Source organism: Paralichthys olivaceus, chromosome 3 (assembly GCF_024713975.1).
Source record: "Paralichthys olivaceus isolate ysfri-2021 chromosome 3, ASM2471397v2, whole genome shotgun sequence".
NCBI lineage: Eukaryota > Metazoa > Chordata > Actinopteri > Pleuronectiformes > Paralichthyidae > Paralichthys > Paralichthys olivaceus.
The window spans coordinates 13,517,378-13,534,490 of NC_091095.1; the positions used below are offsets into that span (position 1 = coordinate 13,517,378).

Here is a 17,113-nt window from a genome sequence, read left to right on the forward strand (position 1 = left end):
TTGACGATAATACTTAAGTGAGGTTTTTAATGCAGGACTTCTTTACAGTGTGGTATTCATACTTTTACTGAAGTATAGGAAGTAGATACTTTGCCCACCACTGACAATAACATTACAAAATTATATCAAGATAAAACCATTCGATATCAATAATGTCAGACAATTGATTCTTTCAGTATTTAAAGACTGACATTTGCTCTTGAGTGAAGATTGTGGGTTTAAACTCAAATCATTTTACAGATCTTAGATTATTAAATGTATCCCTCAGCCCTACATGACAACTAGAGATATGGGTGAGACTTGTTAATGGATGGAAAACTGATATGAGTGCATATAGTACAAATATTTACAACCAATACAGAACATGTATAGTTATGATTGGTTCCTGCAGCTCGGGGACTTGCAGCAGGAGGCCCACACACCAACCTTTAATGTCAATGGCCAGACTTTTGTAGACTGGAGAAAAGCTCCTGCAGTGGCCGCACCACGACGCGTAAAACTCCACCATCGTGGCCGCGGTGGAGTTCACCAGCACCGACTCCACGTTCTCCGGAGTCAGCGATATGATCTGGTCGGAGGAGGTGTAGAGTCCGGCCTCCGCAGCCGAGGGTAAGAGGAGACATACGCAGAGCCAGGCGGCGAATGTGACCGTTTCTCTGGGGTGCAGAGGAAACCGAGACGTGGCACGGACGCAGCTCCGCGCCATCTTCCCCCCAGTGCGAGCTGCTGCTGCCGCTGGAGGTGGAGGTGGTGGAGGAGCTGGTGCTTAATCGCGGGTCTGAACTCAGCAAGTTTCCACCTCAACGTCACTAAACTTCAATGAACTTCCCCCTCCGCCTCCTCCTGCCCGGTTCCTCCCACTACTGACGACCGGAGTTCCTCCAAACTAAAAGAAACACCACCCACAGCGAGTCAGACACCAGCTCCATACACACCAACCTCTTCACAGTCAGTCCATGAGTGAGGTTTTGTGTTTCTGTTACATAAAAAGTTACAAAAAGCCAACAAAACGTTTACATTTTAAATTAACATTTAAAAGGTAAGTATATAATATATAAATATATTATAGAATTTAATCATTTCTGATAAATTCCAAGATATTCAGATTTTTAAAAAGCCTTTCTATCGCCATGGTGAGAAACAGAGCATGTGTCCTTGGCTCCTCAGTGGCTATATCTCTGTGCTCCCATCATGCATTTAGAGTTTGTACACTGTATTGTTTTTCTTTTGGTTTTGTGCTTTGATGAGACGTGACAGGATGTATCAGTCTCACACCCACATTCAAACACATACAGTGTATCACCCTGCTGCTGCATTTTGATGGAAACCCACTGACAAACCTCAACATCTGGTTTTGGTCGCATATAAACATCAGTGTGAGGAGAGGAGGAGACTCAGCGGCCTGTTATCAACACCGAAACAACAACAACACTCGCAGACAGCAGATTCCTTTAGAAACAGCCAAAGCTTTATTTACAATTTCAAAGTTTGTTTCTGTTAACAAATATATACTATGTACATATTTGCAAAGTAAACAGTGTTTATTTTACAACAATCATTCAGGTTACAGTAACAGCGGGTCAGATTGGAAAGACAGTATATTTACAACCATAAAAGAATTGTACAAGTCTTCAAGTGCACTTAGCGCACACTCACAGCTCATTATTATAAATATTCATAAACATTTCAACAGACGAAGAAGGGAAGTCAGACTGCGTTCATTTGATAATCAAATATTTTCCGCCTACATTTTAACTCGGTTAACAGGGTCAGAACACACACACTTTATCTAAAAGGTAAAGTTGCTTTATCTCCTCGAGAAGAAAAGCAACTCTGTCCTAAAGCAAACTGCTTAAAGCTTCTTGAGAATGCATTTTAATCTAGAGACTAACAGCAGGAGTTGTTGGATACATACAAATAAAACGATGCATAAGACCAAGTACTGCATAGTTACAGAGGAGAACTTCACTTCCTCCCACATACAATCAATTCAAGAGGACAATCCTGTTGGGTTTGTAGAAAATGTCTCTAAAGGTACTACTTGAGTCAGCATCACTGTTACATCTGCCTACAGACCAAACGTACAAGTCATATATCGTTTTTTGGTCTTTCTCTACATTATATTATTTACAGTTTGAACATACACCTTAGCAACTGTTAAAACACTGACAGTAGAATAGAAAAAAAACCATTTAGTACAGTTTAAGGTCACTTCAGCTCCAAACAGTCGGTGAGGATGATGACGCTCCATCACACACGCCACAATGAGTTTGTACAGTTTGTTGGAACAAAGCAGCGTTGACAGCAAGGGCCAGAAAAAGCCCTGAGATGAAGTCCTACATGCTCAGTCTCATCAGCTCAGTGACTCAGTCTGAGCAGCCCATGGCATGGAGCTGTTCCATGTCTGTGGACTGTGCACAAACTAGGTCCTGATACCGTTTATCAATACGATGACTCAACTGTGTCTATATGCACAGAGGTGGAGGGTGACATGGAGAAGAAGCAGGTGACCTTTAGAGTGAGTCTGTTATTTGTTTTACAGAGATTTCCTCAGGCACAGGGAAATGAGACGGTATAAAAACAACCACTACTACACTACGCTTGGATGCAGAGAAAGGCAGAAACTGAAGAATCTGTAGGAAGAACAGTCGTTTGAGGATCGTTTATAAAAAAAAAAAAGGTAGTTTACAGCAGTTCAAGGAGACATTCAAAGAAAACAGGTCCAAAGGATGCTGAGACATCAACCAACTTAAAGAGGCACTTAAACTGAACTTTGAGAAAGACCAACTCTGCTGTCCGGGCAACACGGTGATGACTGATCTCAAATTGTTGATCTTGTGAAACATTTCAGCAATCAGAGCATTGAGCCACGCCGCTGCACGACGAAGTGGTTTTTTGGGGTTGCTTAAAAAAATGTTCAGCTACAGAAACTTGTTCCAGGATAAGTGGTGGTGGAATGAGACAGCCCCAGTTGTCATCTGAGGTCACAGACAGAAAAAGAACTTGAGAGGAAGTAAGGCTGAAATCCAACATTTCAGTACCGTCCTATGCTTTGATTCTAAATCTATCAAGTCAACTGCTTTAGTCTGTTGCGTCCCGCTTATAGACTAAAGCGTGTTTTGAGTGCGTGCCTGTGTCATTCCATAAGTTATACTTGTTCTCAATTAGTTACTGGTACATAGTGTATGTTTGAAAATATGAACATGTAGCACAGAAGTGGGACACAGTGATTGTGTTGACCAAATGGACAGTTGCGGACACCACGAAATCATACAAACAATCTCAATAAGTTCTCAACAGTACAACTTTTAAATATTAAAACAATCTTCCCCATGTTCTTTTTCTGGTATCAATAGCGCCTGTTAAACCTCTGACATCATGTTATTGCCACGTTCACATTCACATTTGTGCTTTTACAGTTTAATTAAATTGTCTTTACACAATGTTAAAATTATCTTTTCATCTATATGTTGACGAGATCATTTACAATTTTCAACGTTCTTTTCTCTTTAAGCGTTTCCTCTGAGTAACATTTGTCACAATAAATAATATAATTAAGGAGGCAAAAACTTTTCATATAATATTTGAACTCAGTGATGTTCCATCCCAGTGCCGTCTGAAAGTATTTTTGTAATGTAAGTAACACTTTCATTGTTTTACAACACACAGTCAACAATAATTATGAAGTTAAAGTGCTGACTCTCAGCTTCAACAGAGTTTTTCTCCCTATTGGGTGAAGTGCTATATTTTCTTTCTATACATTGCCCTCTAAATTAGGCAAAGCAGCAGGATAATGAAGCTAAACATAGTTTATACAAACTAGCAGCTTTTCAGGTCCACACATTCATTACAGTTCAATATTCATTACAGTCTTAATCAGTCAGTTATGTTCCAAAAGTCCCTGTAAAGTTTTTTGTTTTAAGGCAAACTAACAGTCACCTAAAATGGGCGACTATGTATAAAAGGCTGCAATCCCTTCACTTTTCACCCAATACGGAAGTAAAATCCTCCAGATTAAAGCTTAAAGTTGACATCTTAACTCATAGTCACTGTTTAATTTAATGTGCTGGATTACAAAGTTAAAACAATTGTGTCACAGTCAAATCACATGCAGACTACACTGTATATTTTTTCTGCGATTCGATTACATTTTTTGAATCCAAATTTATATTTAAGATTCAAAAAAAGACATAACCTACTTTTGTTCTAGGCAGGTTTTATATTTTAGTCACCTGTGGAACAATCCTTTTAGCAGCATAAATGGACTTGAAATGCAAACAAATGGCACAATCCACTGTACTCTATAAAATATCTGCTCACTCTCTCACTGGCATTTACAAAATGACCAGTCCAAAGGGTGAGAAATGAGAACATGAGAACTGAGACTAGATGGTGTTTAAGTTTCAGGATCACTCAGGAGGCATTTTGTGTGTGAAAACAAATTCTACAACCACGACAGTTAGCTGAAGCAAACTCAGCAAATTAACATCAATGAAATAAGTAGGAGTAGTTGAGCTGAGAGGTAATGCTGGGATTGAAGGCATCTGAGGGTTGCTGTTGGCACATCAGCTGGTGGAAGACCGAGCAGCGACAGGTTGGCTGGAGCTCACTGGGGTGAGGATAGACAGCGGTTGAGCTAGAGGTTTGTAGTTTGAAATCTAAGCAGGAAAGCCGTCAAGAGGGGGCATCTCTTTTGGCCCTCGTGTCACAAATTTGCGTCAGCGTGTTTGCGGTGTCTTTAAGCAACGCATCAAAGATGCTGTCTGCCAGCTGCATCTTGACAAACAGCTCGTCCTCGTCGTAGTTGACCCACTGGGCCTCCTCCTCGTGGAGTTCCTGGACCTGAGAGAAAAACAGGGTTCACCTCTAACACATCTTACTAACATCAGTTGTTCATATCACTGTGAGTAAAGCGGGAAAAATGTCTTGACTTAAAGTTTGCATGTCCATTTTCAGTTTTATGCAAAATTCAATAAGACTATTGCAGTTTCTTTTACATTCTCAACTCCTGTATCAACCATATCTTATGTTCTGTCGGTGATAGAAAAATGTTGGACATTATATGAAAATGTCACATTTTACATACCTATAATTATAATAAATATCAATGCACGATTATTTCCATCAAGCTCCATTAATTATTCTCTGAGTGAATGGTGAAAATATTGAAAAACAAATTTCATGGAAATCCATTCAGTTGTTTTTGTGTAATCTTGCTTACAAACCAACGAGGTGAAAACAACCTCCTCGGTGGAGGTAATAACTCAAAAAAAGTCATTTGGGGACCTACCAGTATGTGATCGACTCTGTCCCGTTTCTTTTTGCCAAATTTAAGCATCTTCTGCCAGTCAGTCTTCTGACTCTGATCCTTGGCCAGACCGTACAATTTCAGAACCTCTGCTGCGAGGAATTCCTGTTCAACAAAGTGAGAACGTTAGTCATCACATGTGGAAGAGACATCAGACATTTGAATCTGGGTGACTGTATTGTTATTGTAACCTGTTAAATACACTGCTACTTAAGTAAGGAGTGAAGCACTGTACCTGGACTTTGGTGATGTCTCCTGGTGACTTAACTCTGTGGTAAGAGGCCTTCACTCGTCGTGCTTTGACCCACTGAGGCTGATCCGTGTTGGGATCTTCCGCATGGATTTCCTGAAGGATCTCCCATGTCAGGTCATACACACCCTGGTGAACAACAGAGAGCAATGAGATACTAGAGCTTAAACAAATATAAAATAAATTGCGACAAGGATGACACAGCAATGATTACTGCTCAACAGCACGGGTATTAAAATTCAATGAAAGGTATCAGATGAACTGAGGCAACGTCTGAGTCTGTGGTTTGTCAGTATGATTAGCACAGGGTTGCTCACAGTTGTAACCAAAGGCAACTGAAATAGCTGTGTTGTTTTGAAAACATTTGGAGGCTCATGCCAGAGGAATCCGCTGAATAATGGGAACTTATCTGGCATTTAACCTCAGTGGACCCATTTAGATGAAGTGTGAGTCTGGCTGCCTTTGGCTACTGAAGCAGTCTGATTTTCACAAGCATGATTGGTGGGTGGATGCCAAGTGTGTCTGCCTGTTCTATTGTTCAGATTTCAATTTTACAATAAAAATCCACCTAGGATGTGTGTATGGTCGTTTTTGTCACATAGTTTTTTTCACCTTTTTGTAGCTGCGGATGGAAAGGGCTTCCTGATCCTGGCAGCTCGCCTCTTTACCCAGATACTCATGTGAAGGTTTGGGCTTTGGCAGCTGTGAAAGGGTCACTCCTCCCCCCCTCCCCAGGCCACAGCTCTCCCAGATCTCCTGAGTGGCTGCGTGGACCATCTTCTCCACCTCTGTAGCCGAATGGGGCACCACCATTGCCGGCTGCTCAGGTAGTTTGGGAGGTAGAGGAAGCTCGGGTCTAGGTGGAGACTTGACCTGCGGTTCTCCACCCGGTGAGGAGACAAGCCCCCCCATAGACGGTGATGAGCCAGACCTCCCTAGGCCTCCAAGCCTGAGCTCTTCCTCTTCCTCTATTTGCCTCTGTTTAAGCCTCTGCTGTTCCCTGCGAGAGCTGAGGCCAAAGTCCTCGTCAAACCAGTCCTGATCATCACCGAGATCATCCAGCAGTTCACGACTCAGTTCCAGCTCTGCTAGTCGCTTGGCAAGCTCCTCTTGACCGCTGGCCCCCAACACCGGACTCTCCTTTTGAAGAAAAAAGTAAAGAAGAAAAAAATGATTTGATGGTCAACAAGCTAAATTTCAATTAATTTGAATATTTATCTGCAGCATTACTCATAAATCAAGGTTTCAGACTTGTTATCCAATCTTTAAGATTTTTCTTAGTTACTGATGTTTCAGACACAAAAGGTTTTAAGCAAAGAGCTAAAGTCTGTTAACAGACACAGTTGGACTTTGGCTGCAAGCATCCACAAAACAAGAGGGTTCTCCAGTTCAAATCAATAACTACTGTTTGCTAGTAACTTCATCAAAACACCACAGTTCAATCACATTAAAGACAAGCACAATCTTTAACTATTGAGACTGAAATGACAAAACACAATGAAACAAAACACTGAAGAAGTCAAATTTAAAATTCAGCTAAAAATTGTTTATTTAGACTGCAGATGTTTTACTGTAAGGGGGGCAGTTCCCTTTTTTCTATTTCCTCTGTTCAGTTTAAAGTAAGTCTCTGATATTTTCTGTTGACCGTCATAAGTTCAACAATAAATAAAAGCCACAAAATGCATCTTGGACTTGGATCTTTTTTTTTTTTTTTTTTTAAAGTCACAATAAGGAACCTGCTTAGCTGTATCTATTTTTCTTTTTTCATTGACAACAGTGGCTACAAACACATTATTAAAAAGTCAGAGATATTCACTCACCGGTCGGTTACACAGCTCTGGTGAAGACAGCTCCTCTTTTTCTATGGTTGGGAAGAAAGGTAGTCCATCTTTTTGTTCCACTGAAGGGATCCACTCCTCTTCAACATTTTCACCAAACAGCCCTCCATTTATCTGGTTGGCAGCTATGATCTTCTCCTCTTTAGCCCTTTTGAGTTCAGTAAACTGCTTCACAGTGTCTCTCAGAAAGTTGTTGAAGAGCGTGTCTGTGAATTTGTCCAGTTTGCCTGTGTCCATCTCTTTTCCCTCGACTTCCCTGATTTCTGTGGAAAGGTCAGCAGGACTAAACTGGTGTTTTGAGTCCACATCTTCACTCTCAACAAGGGTTGTGATCTCTTTCGGACTCTGCTTCTTCTCCAGGTCAATCTTGGCCATGTCAGAGATGAGGAGAGTGGTCGGTGCATCATCAAACTCCAAAATGATGTCCTGACTGCTGCCATTAGAAAGTCGATGATTGGAGTCTTTGCGATGCTGCGAATTGAGGTGGGATGTGGGCTTCAGTGAGGTCTGGTTCTTGTGAAGAGAATCATCTGTGATTTTTTTATCTCCAGACTCAAAGTCTTCATGAGATGTTTGCTCATTGTTACTCTTTAGATTTCCTTGTTTTTTATCATTTCCGTCCTCATCTCTTTTACATTTATCCCCACCTTTGTCTGACAGATCGTCAAAGAACGAGTCCTCGTCCTCTGTGGTGTCTGTGTAGAATCCAAACTTATCTGGGAGGTGTGTGATTTTGTCTGGAGGAGCAAAGATACCGTGGCACTCATCGCACTCAAAGTATACCACTCCATCATAAGTTCCATTGTTGCTCCCTTCAGACTTATCCAGCTCCACACCGGCCCAGAAGCCATTGGCAAAGCTGGTTGGTCCTTTGAACCTCAGAGTGCCAGGCTGAACACTACCCACAAGAACCCGATCTCCGACTTTAAAACTCGGCATCTCATCCTTACCAGGAGAGAGAGGGGTCAGCAAAGGAAAGAGGGGTGGCGAGTGGCTGGAGTTAATGCTCTTATTGTCCTGTTGGAAGTCTTCCGTCTGCTTATGGAGCTCCAGCAGTCTTCCAGAGTTGTCGCTGGTTTCACTCGTGCCAGAATGGTGACTCAGCTCCTCTTCTATTTCCTCCTCTACCTCTTCCTCTTGGCTGTCATATGGTGTGGTTCTGCCAGGGGATTCCTTTCTCGAAACCTTGATTTCAGTCTGGGAAACTGAGATTTGAGACTTGGAAATACCATGTTGTTCCCTGGGCGACGAATCGAGTGATGACTCAAAGTCATCATGATAGTCATCTGGCAAGGAAGAAGAGGCTTCAGCATCCTTCTTGGGTACATCCTTGGTTTTGAGGTCCACTGCTGAAAGTGATTTAGTTGTAGGTTTTACAACCTCCTCTGCTTCAGATGGAGATGATTGATGTTTTTCACTCACTGAAGAGGAATCATGTTTACATGTAGACTGCTTCTCCTGGGAGTCAGGTCTGTCTTCTTTTTCTAGTTTGAGGAGACATGCAGAATGTTGATCCTCTGAACTGGAGCTTACTTCCACCTCCAGCTCTTCCTGAATTTCAGATCTTAGATCAGACACAATGTTCTCGTCACTAGACTCAATGATCTGTGTCTTGGTTTCTTTGGAGGTAGGTCTTAAAAGATCCAGAGTGGACTGACGGCTCCTCGGACACTCTGGGCTGCCGTATACTGGAGTTGGAGTGACAGTTGGTGTGTCTTCATCAGATAATCCTTCAGGCACCGAGGTGGATCTACTATGATCAACTTCAGGAGGGGCATCTAAAATATTTAGCAAAAGTCACATTAATACAGTGTCTTTTGATATCAAAATTAACTTTTAAATAAAGGCTGTACATAATTTACATATTAGTTATAATGCGTATGAATCACTCACGACGGTCAAATGAAGCATCAATTTTTGTCCTTTCAAAGTCTTGGCTCTTTTCAGACCTAAGAAAGAAAGATTGAAAGAGGGATCTGAACACTGATCTTTATGAAAAATCATATTTCAGTAAAAGCTACACAAACACCAGAGTATTGTGATGGAAGCTGATTTTGGTACCTGTGAGAAGGTGGTTTGATACTTGACTGTTTTGCGACTGATATGGAATCTTGAATCTGGGACTTTTTATCAGCTGTCGAGTCTGGTTCCTTGTTCAGTTCTGCCTTAGTTTTCTCAATGAAGTCGTTATAGGTCTGAAACAATAAAATAAAAGGTATCAGAAATGTACTTATAGATGGACAAAGGCACACACACACAATATAGACATCTAAAAACAAGAACCTTTGAGAAGCTCTACCAAACATTTACCTCCAGCTGCTTCAGCAGGCTGGCCTCCTTTGCTTTCAGTCGCTCCTTGTTTCTCTTCTTCTGCTCCTTTTTCAGCTGGCAGGCCATAAACTTTCTTTTTCTGAGTTCTTCCTTCAGGGACTTGATACGGCTCTCTATGTCACTCTGGTCGGAAATGGGTTCTGAAGGCAAAGTCAAATGATAAATCACAGTTAGAATGTGAAACAAGTGCCAGACCTCTGATTAGCAATGGGTAATCCAACTTTGTGCCCAATCGAACTCAGTCCCGACCCAGTTCTTTGAGGATAACTGTACATTTTCTTTCTTAAGAAATGTACCATTTGTATTTTTGTGTACATTGCTTTGGCTTGCTCACGATGAACAAACAGTATTAGAAGGATGAAAGGTTTTAACAGCAGCCTGAAAATGAATGAAACACATTTCAGCTTCATCACCAGGCCTGCAAAACTGCCGTTGCTTGTGTGTTAACTAAGTGGAATGCAAAGTGTTCTCTCTTTCTATCACACAGCTAAGCAGGTCCGGTATCAGGGAAGTGCTTGCATAATGTATTCCTGGCAGCATCACATTATGCCTGGCTACACGGTGCCAGCAATATAGCTGCATTATGTCCACTTTCTCTGGTCTTCTCTGAGAACAATCAGGAACCTTGCTCGAAAAATGTGTGTTCAGTAAGTGTGTATTGAGTTATTGGGTTACTCACCAGTCTGTACGGCCATAGGGGAGTCAGTGGGCTGAGTGCGGGCCTGGATGGTGGTCCGATGGGAGGAGTGAAGCTGCATCTTGGTCTTACTGCTTCCGTCGGATGGAGAGGCGGCAGGGCTGTGGCTGCCTTTGAATATAGACGACTGGACGGACTAAACAGGAGGAGGGGAATATTACTTGAGTATATGAAAACAGAGGCAGATGAATGGAAAGAGATGCTTGGATGACTAATTTAAATGCCCATTAAAATATAAGATGGGTTACCCATTGCCCATTATTAAACTAATGTTTAGTTTGTGTGTTTAAAAGTTCAGTAAAAGATTAAAAATAACCCTGCACCCTAACTCTCTTCAACGAGTTCAGTTTTTGAAACTGAAGTAACACACGTTGATTAAAACACTACCATCAAGAATGTGGAACTAAACAGAGAAACATAACCACATTAGTGCGTACTTGTCTGCCAGGTGATGGAGAAGCTGATGTGAAGTCTTGGGTGTAGTTTGCAGGGCTGCTCTGGACGGAGACCAAAGGTGTTTCAGGGACTGACACAGGATTTGCTGAGGAGGGGCTTTCTGGTTGCTGGGACCCCAATCCCTCAGTGTGTATACTTGACTCCGGTGTTGCTGAGGAACAGTCGCCCTCACTCACATAATCTAAACATTAAAACACATGAAGTCATTTTAATTGTCTAGAATTTTGAAAATATTTTCCAAACCACAGGATGTGTTGTACATTGAATTTGAAAAAAAATTGAAGAATCCTGTTTCTTCACCTCTCTCACTGTCAGTCCTGGGTTCTGAGCTTTGGTGGTGACCGGGGCTCATGTCAGAGATCTCATCTTTCTGACTCTCTGACACATCACGATCCTTGTGTTGAGCTTTTGTCTTGTCCCAGACAGCCAGGGCTTCCTTCTCCATCCTACGGACCTCTGCCTCTTCCTGGTCCAGCCGCTGTTTCCACTGCAGCAGCTCCTCGGCATGTTGGCGCCTATGCATCAGCTGCTGCTCCCGCTTGGTAAGGAACCTGTGGAGAAGGACGGTGATGTTGAAGGGGAAAAAAGAATGGAGAGGAGGATGAGGAGAAAGACAGGAAGAAGACAGGTGGTGAGAAAGAGGATGAAGTGGCAGTGATGAGGGGAGAGAAGAGAAGTAGACATTTAGCATAAGAAATGGTTAACATGGCCCCTGCAGAAGCAAACAGACCCAAATCACCTGTATATCCACATTTCACAGCAAAACCACCTCAAACATCTGTCCAACACTCAGAGACGCAAGCACACACGCACACACACACACTTGATACATGCTTAGAATACTCATCCAAATATTGATGTACAAGTGTACAAGCACCCATCAAAAAAAATGACATGTCACTCAGATCAGAAGAAGAAAAGAAAAACTAAAAATGTCAGATTCATGCATCAGTTTGGAACCCAGAGGTACATTAATTGGGTGTAGTCTCTCTCACACTCTCTTCTTTCTCTCTCTCTCACACACATTAGTTACAATACATAGAAGAGAAAAACCTTAGCACATACATTTACATCTCTTCAGTATGACCTCCTCCATTTATTGTGCTCCTCTTGCAAATAAAGATAATGAATAAACAATGTTTCTGTTCTGCAAAATAATTTGTAATTCTAACATTCAACTCACACTGGCTCACTTATACGTACATATCTCTGCAGATAACTATCAAAACAAAGTGCAGTCAGGTATAGCTGTCATGTAATGGGGTCTCCCACAGCTATGGGTGCCATTACAGTGCAGTATTATTTAGCCTTAATCTAATTCAGAGCCTTTTCCCTGACCTAATCTAAACTGATGACAAGTCAGATACTGAAGAACCAGACCGGGGGTGGGGTGGGGTTCTTTTAGTGCTTTCCCAAACTGTATTAAAGCCAATGGCCATCTGTACTTATTATCGCATCCTCTGCAACAGCTACCTAATAAAGAGGGATAGTTAAGATTTACTGGGCTCATTAAAGAGATAGACCACTCTATCTCTGGTCTGCACTAGGAAAAAAAGTCTGTTACTTTGAAGTCATTGTGTGGTTCAATCTGAAAACATTTTATATCAATAACTGTGCTGAGGCAGACCAGCCAGCAGCCACAAGGGGAGATGGGCGATGCACTGCAGTTTATTTTTCATTCATTCATTCCAAGAGGCAAGACGTAAAGAGGGGAAGAGTTGCAAATCAAACACCACAGACATTAGTGAAATCCCAGCTTCGAGTCTGAGATTCCTATCGAACAAGGAAGGCTCCTTTTTTAATAAACATAACCTTTGACCTTCTTTCTTTTCTCCAATTATCTCAAATGTTGTTGTAAACTCAACCAGTGGTTACATTGCACTTTTCTACCTCACTGGTAGGACAAATATTCAAAACAAGCATTAAAAGAATATCTTAAATTCAAAGTGAAGTTTTCAGAAGGTTAGATTATTACAGCAAAGCAGCTTTCCTTGGGCACTTAGTGCAAGCTTTCACTCAAATTCCTTGCCCCATAAATTCCATCCTGGAAGTTCTTAAAATAACCCAAACCACAACCCGTCGAATCACTCATTCACCATCCCACCCACACAGGGTCCCCGTGCCAGTGGGTGAACACAAGCATGTTCCATATTGGGTGGGAGGTGAGGCGGGGGCAGAGCTATATAGGTGGAGGTGCTGGGGGAGAGGTAGAGATCACTGTACAGTACCTGACCAACTGGTTGTAGATAAAGAGCTGGAATTTAGGGTGGAGGTTGGGAAGACAGACACTGAGGGAGGCCCAGTGGTGGGCAGTGAACACAGAGAGGAAGTAGTGGACAGGAGAGCAGTGTCTACAACACAACAAGCACGCAACAGACAAAGTCAAGAGGGTCACACGAAAGTGGGTGTGGACACGTAAAACACGCACGCACGCACGCACATAAACAAAGCACAAATACAAGAGGGGGGACAATTGAAAACACGAGATAGAGGGATAAGACAGGTAGAGAGAAAGGGAGAAAAAAGAGCAATATGAGCAAATGTGTTTTTATTGAAGCCATGGTGTCAGTCTGTCAGGCTTCTGGGAGAAAATGGTGATTTTAAAGGATGTTTATTTTGGAAAGTATAAACATTTAAACTGGGATTAGGACATAGGGTGAAATTCAGTATAAGAATGGGGGTGTGACGAGACCAGCAAACCTGCTTTTAAAGTGGCTTATATAATTGCTTCACCAGTAATTCTAAAAAAGATTGTGTGAGGCAACAGTTACAGCTTTAGATAAAGTGAGTACAACTTTGTTAGTGTGTTATGTCTAGTTGAATATATAATGATTTAGCAATGATCATCAAATACGACAGTGGTAATAGAGAGTGACAAAGGGAAAGAAACAGATGCTTTTGTTAAAGGATCATGGAAACAAGAAAGCAAGATAAAGACACATTTTTTGTTTTCTAAGATCCTTAAGTTAAGTTGCTTAATTGTAGTGATTTTAAACATCCTAATTTATAAAGGAAAAAACTGACAAATCAAAATTGTTTTGCCAAATGTATCCAGTATAAATCTAAATATATCTAGACATAAAAAGAGGTGATACCATGGATTGATGACTGGCCTGTGTTTATAAATCCTAAACCCCAGAATAATTCACCTACTTGTTGGAGCAACCCGGTCACAAGAGGCTCTAAAAATCACCTGACCAAAGCTGGTAGCCGAGTCTAAAACCTTAGAGGACCAACTCCAAGTACATTACTGGTGAACACAAGAGGAAATTGATGTAATAAAAGTAATGGAGTGTGCAACTAAGAATCAGGATTCTATTATTGAAAGTTTCATTGGTAAGATTGCATAATGTTACATTTATCTAAGGCCTAACGTTGTCTGATGTTATTGCTTTCCAACATTTGTTTAAGAGTTCATGAGATAGAGATCATCCTGTCGTGAGCTGTTATATGTTTAAAAGGTTAGAGGGGAGTACTGCAGTACACTGGACGCTAGTCTAGTCTAGAGGGAGGAGAACATGGAGCATGCTTATCTTCACATCCACACATTCACAGCACTTTAGACTGAAAGCAAAGGTGGCTTGCAGTGAGATTGCTGTTAGTTTCTATTAAGTTAGTTGTTAGTAAGGGCAAATATATTTCATTTTATTTATCATGGTAGAAATAATATTAAAACAACACAGTGCAGCACCTAATGCAAGGCAATTCTGAAATAAATATACATATTAAAACTCATTATTTGAATTCAATTTATATCTTGTATATGCAAATGCTATAAGCCAAGTGTGCACTGTGTCAGCCCTCGCTCTATGTTCAGGGATGCTTGGCCCCTGGTTGAGATCAGAGTCAAGTAGAAAAACTTGAGCAGGGTATTCCTACTGTTTTTTTATAACATAAGAAGAATGAAAGAAGCAAAAAATGGGTAATAAATGGCAGCAGAAAAAAATTAAGTCTTTACTTCTCATCCATGTGAGTGCGCATCTTCTTAAGCTTCTGCATGATGCTGCTCGTCTCACTTCCAGAGATGGAAAGCGGGGGAGAGGGGCTGCGGTTATCATCAGCATGTCTCACATTGGGAAAGGCTGTCTCCGACAATGGTGTTTCTGACATAGGAGTGTCCTGGAGGATGGATAAGCAGACACAGACACACACAGGGAATGTAGAAAAGTAATTTGATTGATAAATGTTTTCCAACTTGACTTAAATAAGATTTGAGTTTTTTATAACAATATTGAACTGATCTCCTCTCTATAGTTTAAGGTGGTTAGTGACTGCACTACTTACAGGTGGTGCTTCGCCCCCAACACACTTGAGACGCTCCTTCAGTCTGAGTGTTGTGTTTCTCATCCGCTCAATCTCCTCCTGCTGCTTCATCAACAGCTGCCTTTCCTTCCTTGCTGCTTTGTTGGCCTCCTGAAGTCTCTTGATCTCAGCCTAGAGGAACATGAATAAAGTGGGAGAGAAGGTTGTTTAGTTATACCTGATATTAACATCCGTCCTAAGAGAGATCACAAGTGGAACGCATTACATATGAGTGTTCACACGGATAAAAATATATTTTAAAGTGTAGCAAGTCAAAGGACGTCAGCTGAGTAGGTGGTCCTTCATATGTGTCCCAGGAGTGCATTTGCAATCACACAGGAAAAAGAATGTGTGTCCCAGACCAACTCTGAATGGGGTTCAAGTGATTGGATCTCAGGACACATTCAAGACGCATTTGGGTGCGTTCAAACCTGTACTTAGCACAGACCACATGTGATCAGATCACTCAGGACTGATAATAATTCCAGGTCTGAACAGGGTCCAAAAAACAAAACTGTCGCTTTATGCCACTTTGCGTCTACCCCCAAATACCTGCTCCTGTTGTAGTTTCATCAGAAGGCCCCTCTGCTTCTTCCTGATCGGTGGCATTTTGTCATCCTCTCCCTTGTCCCTCAGCCTATTCTTCTGGTGCTCTAGCCAGGCCAGCTCAGTTCTCGTCTTCTCTTTGAGAGCCTTCTGGCGAAGATGCAACAGGGAGCTCTGGTGCTGCAGCCTTACTTCCTCGTCCTTCATGTACTGACGCACCATGTCCATGGTGAACTGAGAAAAGCTGTCCTGACCACCAGAGAAGGCCATGTTTGCATCTTGAGACTGCATGAAAAAAAGAGGAAACGGTTACAATCTGCTTCAAGTGATTAATAAAAGGGAAAAAGGATAAAAGCGATTGAGAAGTAAAACTGGCAGGAGGGAGAAAACTAAACAAAAACACATTTAAGGAGATAAAACACTTGATAAGTGGTCACGTGTTTGTATGACTGCACTCACCTTCAAGATGTTGTGTGCTCCTGAAACCAATGTTGTGTTGTGATTGGCACCATCATCCTCTGATTCCTCATGGTGTCGAGACTTTTTCTCTATGGTTCCTCTGCGATGGGCCTCAGATGGCAGCAAAGAGCGGAATGATCGCTCTTCTATCTCGTCCTCTGTCATGGATTCATCAAACTTGAGGGAGTACTCTGTTGCCACTGACGTACTATCTCCTAGGGGTCAGAAATAGCAAAGGCTGAGTGAACACTTGACGTTTTCAACTACACAATATTGGCAAAATTTAGTGTGAACACTTGAACAAAGGCACGTCAGCTTTTTAAACTCTGTTTCAATCTCATCATCCCGCACCTTTCTCATCCACTATAGAGGGGATGCTGTCACTGCAGAGGGAGTCATTTGCTGCCGTAGGAACTTCCTCCTCTATGGAGCTGCTGCCTGCTTCCCTTTCTGTCCTCCCCTCAGCTCCCCCATTCCTCCATTTGCCCTCTCCTGCTTCTTTCTTTGGTTGTTCTCTGTGGTCTGAGGAGGTGTACGATGGGCTATTGAGGCTGCTAGAATTTTCTCCACTGAGGAAAGAGGAAAATGACAGATTTAGTGTCTCTTTTGGATTTGCTTCCTCAAATCCAAATGCAAAACTAATGAAACTGATGCTACAAGACAGGCCTGAATGATACCTCAGGTTGGGTCTTCTGAAAGAAAGCGAGTCAGATTGACTGAGACTGTTCAGTGAAGACAGAGGTTCATCTGGCTTGACCCTTCTGCTTGACACCTCACTCTGGAAGCTGTAAGACAGCACAGAGGACAGACTTAAAACAAACAGTAACTTCAGATCTTAATTTTAAACATTTCCATAAAAGGCCTCTTTGTAGGTGCCAGGGTATAATCTATAACTAGTATTGTGATTTTGTACACACAAACAGCAA

At 41.8% G+C, this 17,113-nt stretch overlaps 2 protein-coding genes across 4 annotated transcripts in view; both read right to left on the bottom strand.

The window, feature by feature from the left end:
• Positions 1-1,165, bottom strand: part of qsox1 (quiescin Q6 sulfhydryl oxidase 1) — a 28,459-nt gene extending 27,294 nt beyond the window's left edge. The window contains exon 1 of the mRNA XM_069522037.1: positions 427-1,165. Within this exon, the coding sequence (XP_069378138.1) occupies positions 427-706 (280 nt within the window). The 5' untranslated portion in view covers positions 707-1,165. The remainder of the gene's footprint in view (positions 1-426) is intronic.
• A 281-nt stretch (positions 1,166-1,446) lies between these two features.
• The window catches only part of cep350 (centrosomal protein 350), a 31,784-nt gene continuing 16,117 nt past the window's right edge, over positions 1,447-17,113 (bottom strand). For 2 of the 3 annotated variants that reach the window (XM_020080982.2, XM_020080983.2), the window contains exons 21-38: positions 16,865-16,972; positions 16,539-16,756; positions 16,188-16,402; positions 15,735-16,013; positions 15,165-15,314; positions 14,839-14,999; positions 13,109-13,231; positions 11,181-11,431; positions 10,862-11,061; positions 10,407-10,560; positions 9,707-9,867; positions 9,458-9,591; positions 9,290-9,345; positions 7,379-9,174; positions 6,171-6,698; positions 5,544-5,687; positions 5,291-5,413; positions 1,447-4,842 (exon numbers count right to left, since the gene is read on the bottom strand). In XM_020080982.2, coding sequence (XP_019936541.2) covers positions 4,675-4,842; positions 5,291-5,413; positions 5,544-5,687; positions 6,171-6,698; positions 7,379-9,174; positions 9,290-9,345; positions 9,458-9,591; positions 9,707-9,867; positions 10,407-10,560; positions 10,862-11,061; positions 11,181-11,431; positions 13,109-13,231; positions 14,839-14,999; positions 15,165-15,314; positions 15,735-16,013; positions 16,188-16,402; positions 16,539-16,756; positions 16,865-16,972 — 4,969 coding nt within the window. In that variant the 3' untranslated portion in view covers positions 1,447-4,674. The remainder of the gene's footprint in view (positions 4,843-5,290; positions 5,414-5,543; positions 5,688-6,170; positions 6,699-7,378; positions 9,175-9,289; positions 9,346-9,457; positions 9,592-9,706; positions 9,868-10,406; positions 10,561-10,861; positions 11,062-11,180; positions 11,432-13,108; positions 13,232-14,838; positions 15,000-15,164; positions 15,315-15,734; positions 16,014-16,187; positions 16,403-16,538; positions 16,757-16,864; positions 16,973-17,113) is intronic. The other variant, XM_020080984.2, reaches the window with a different exon arrangement.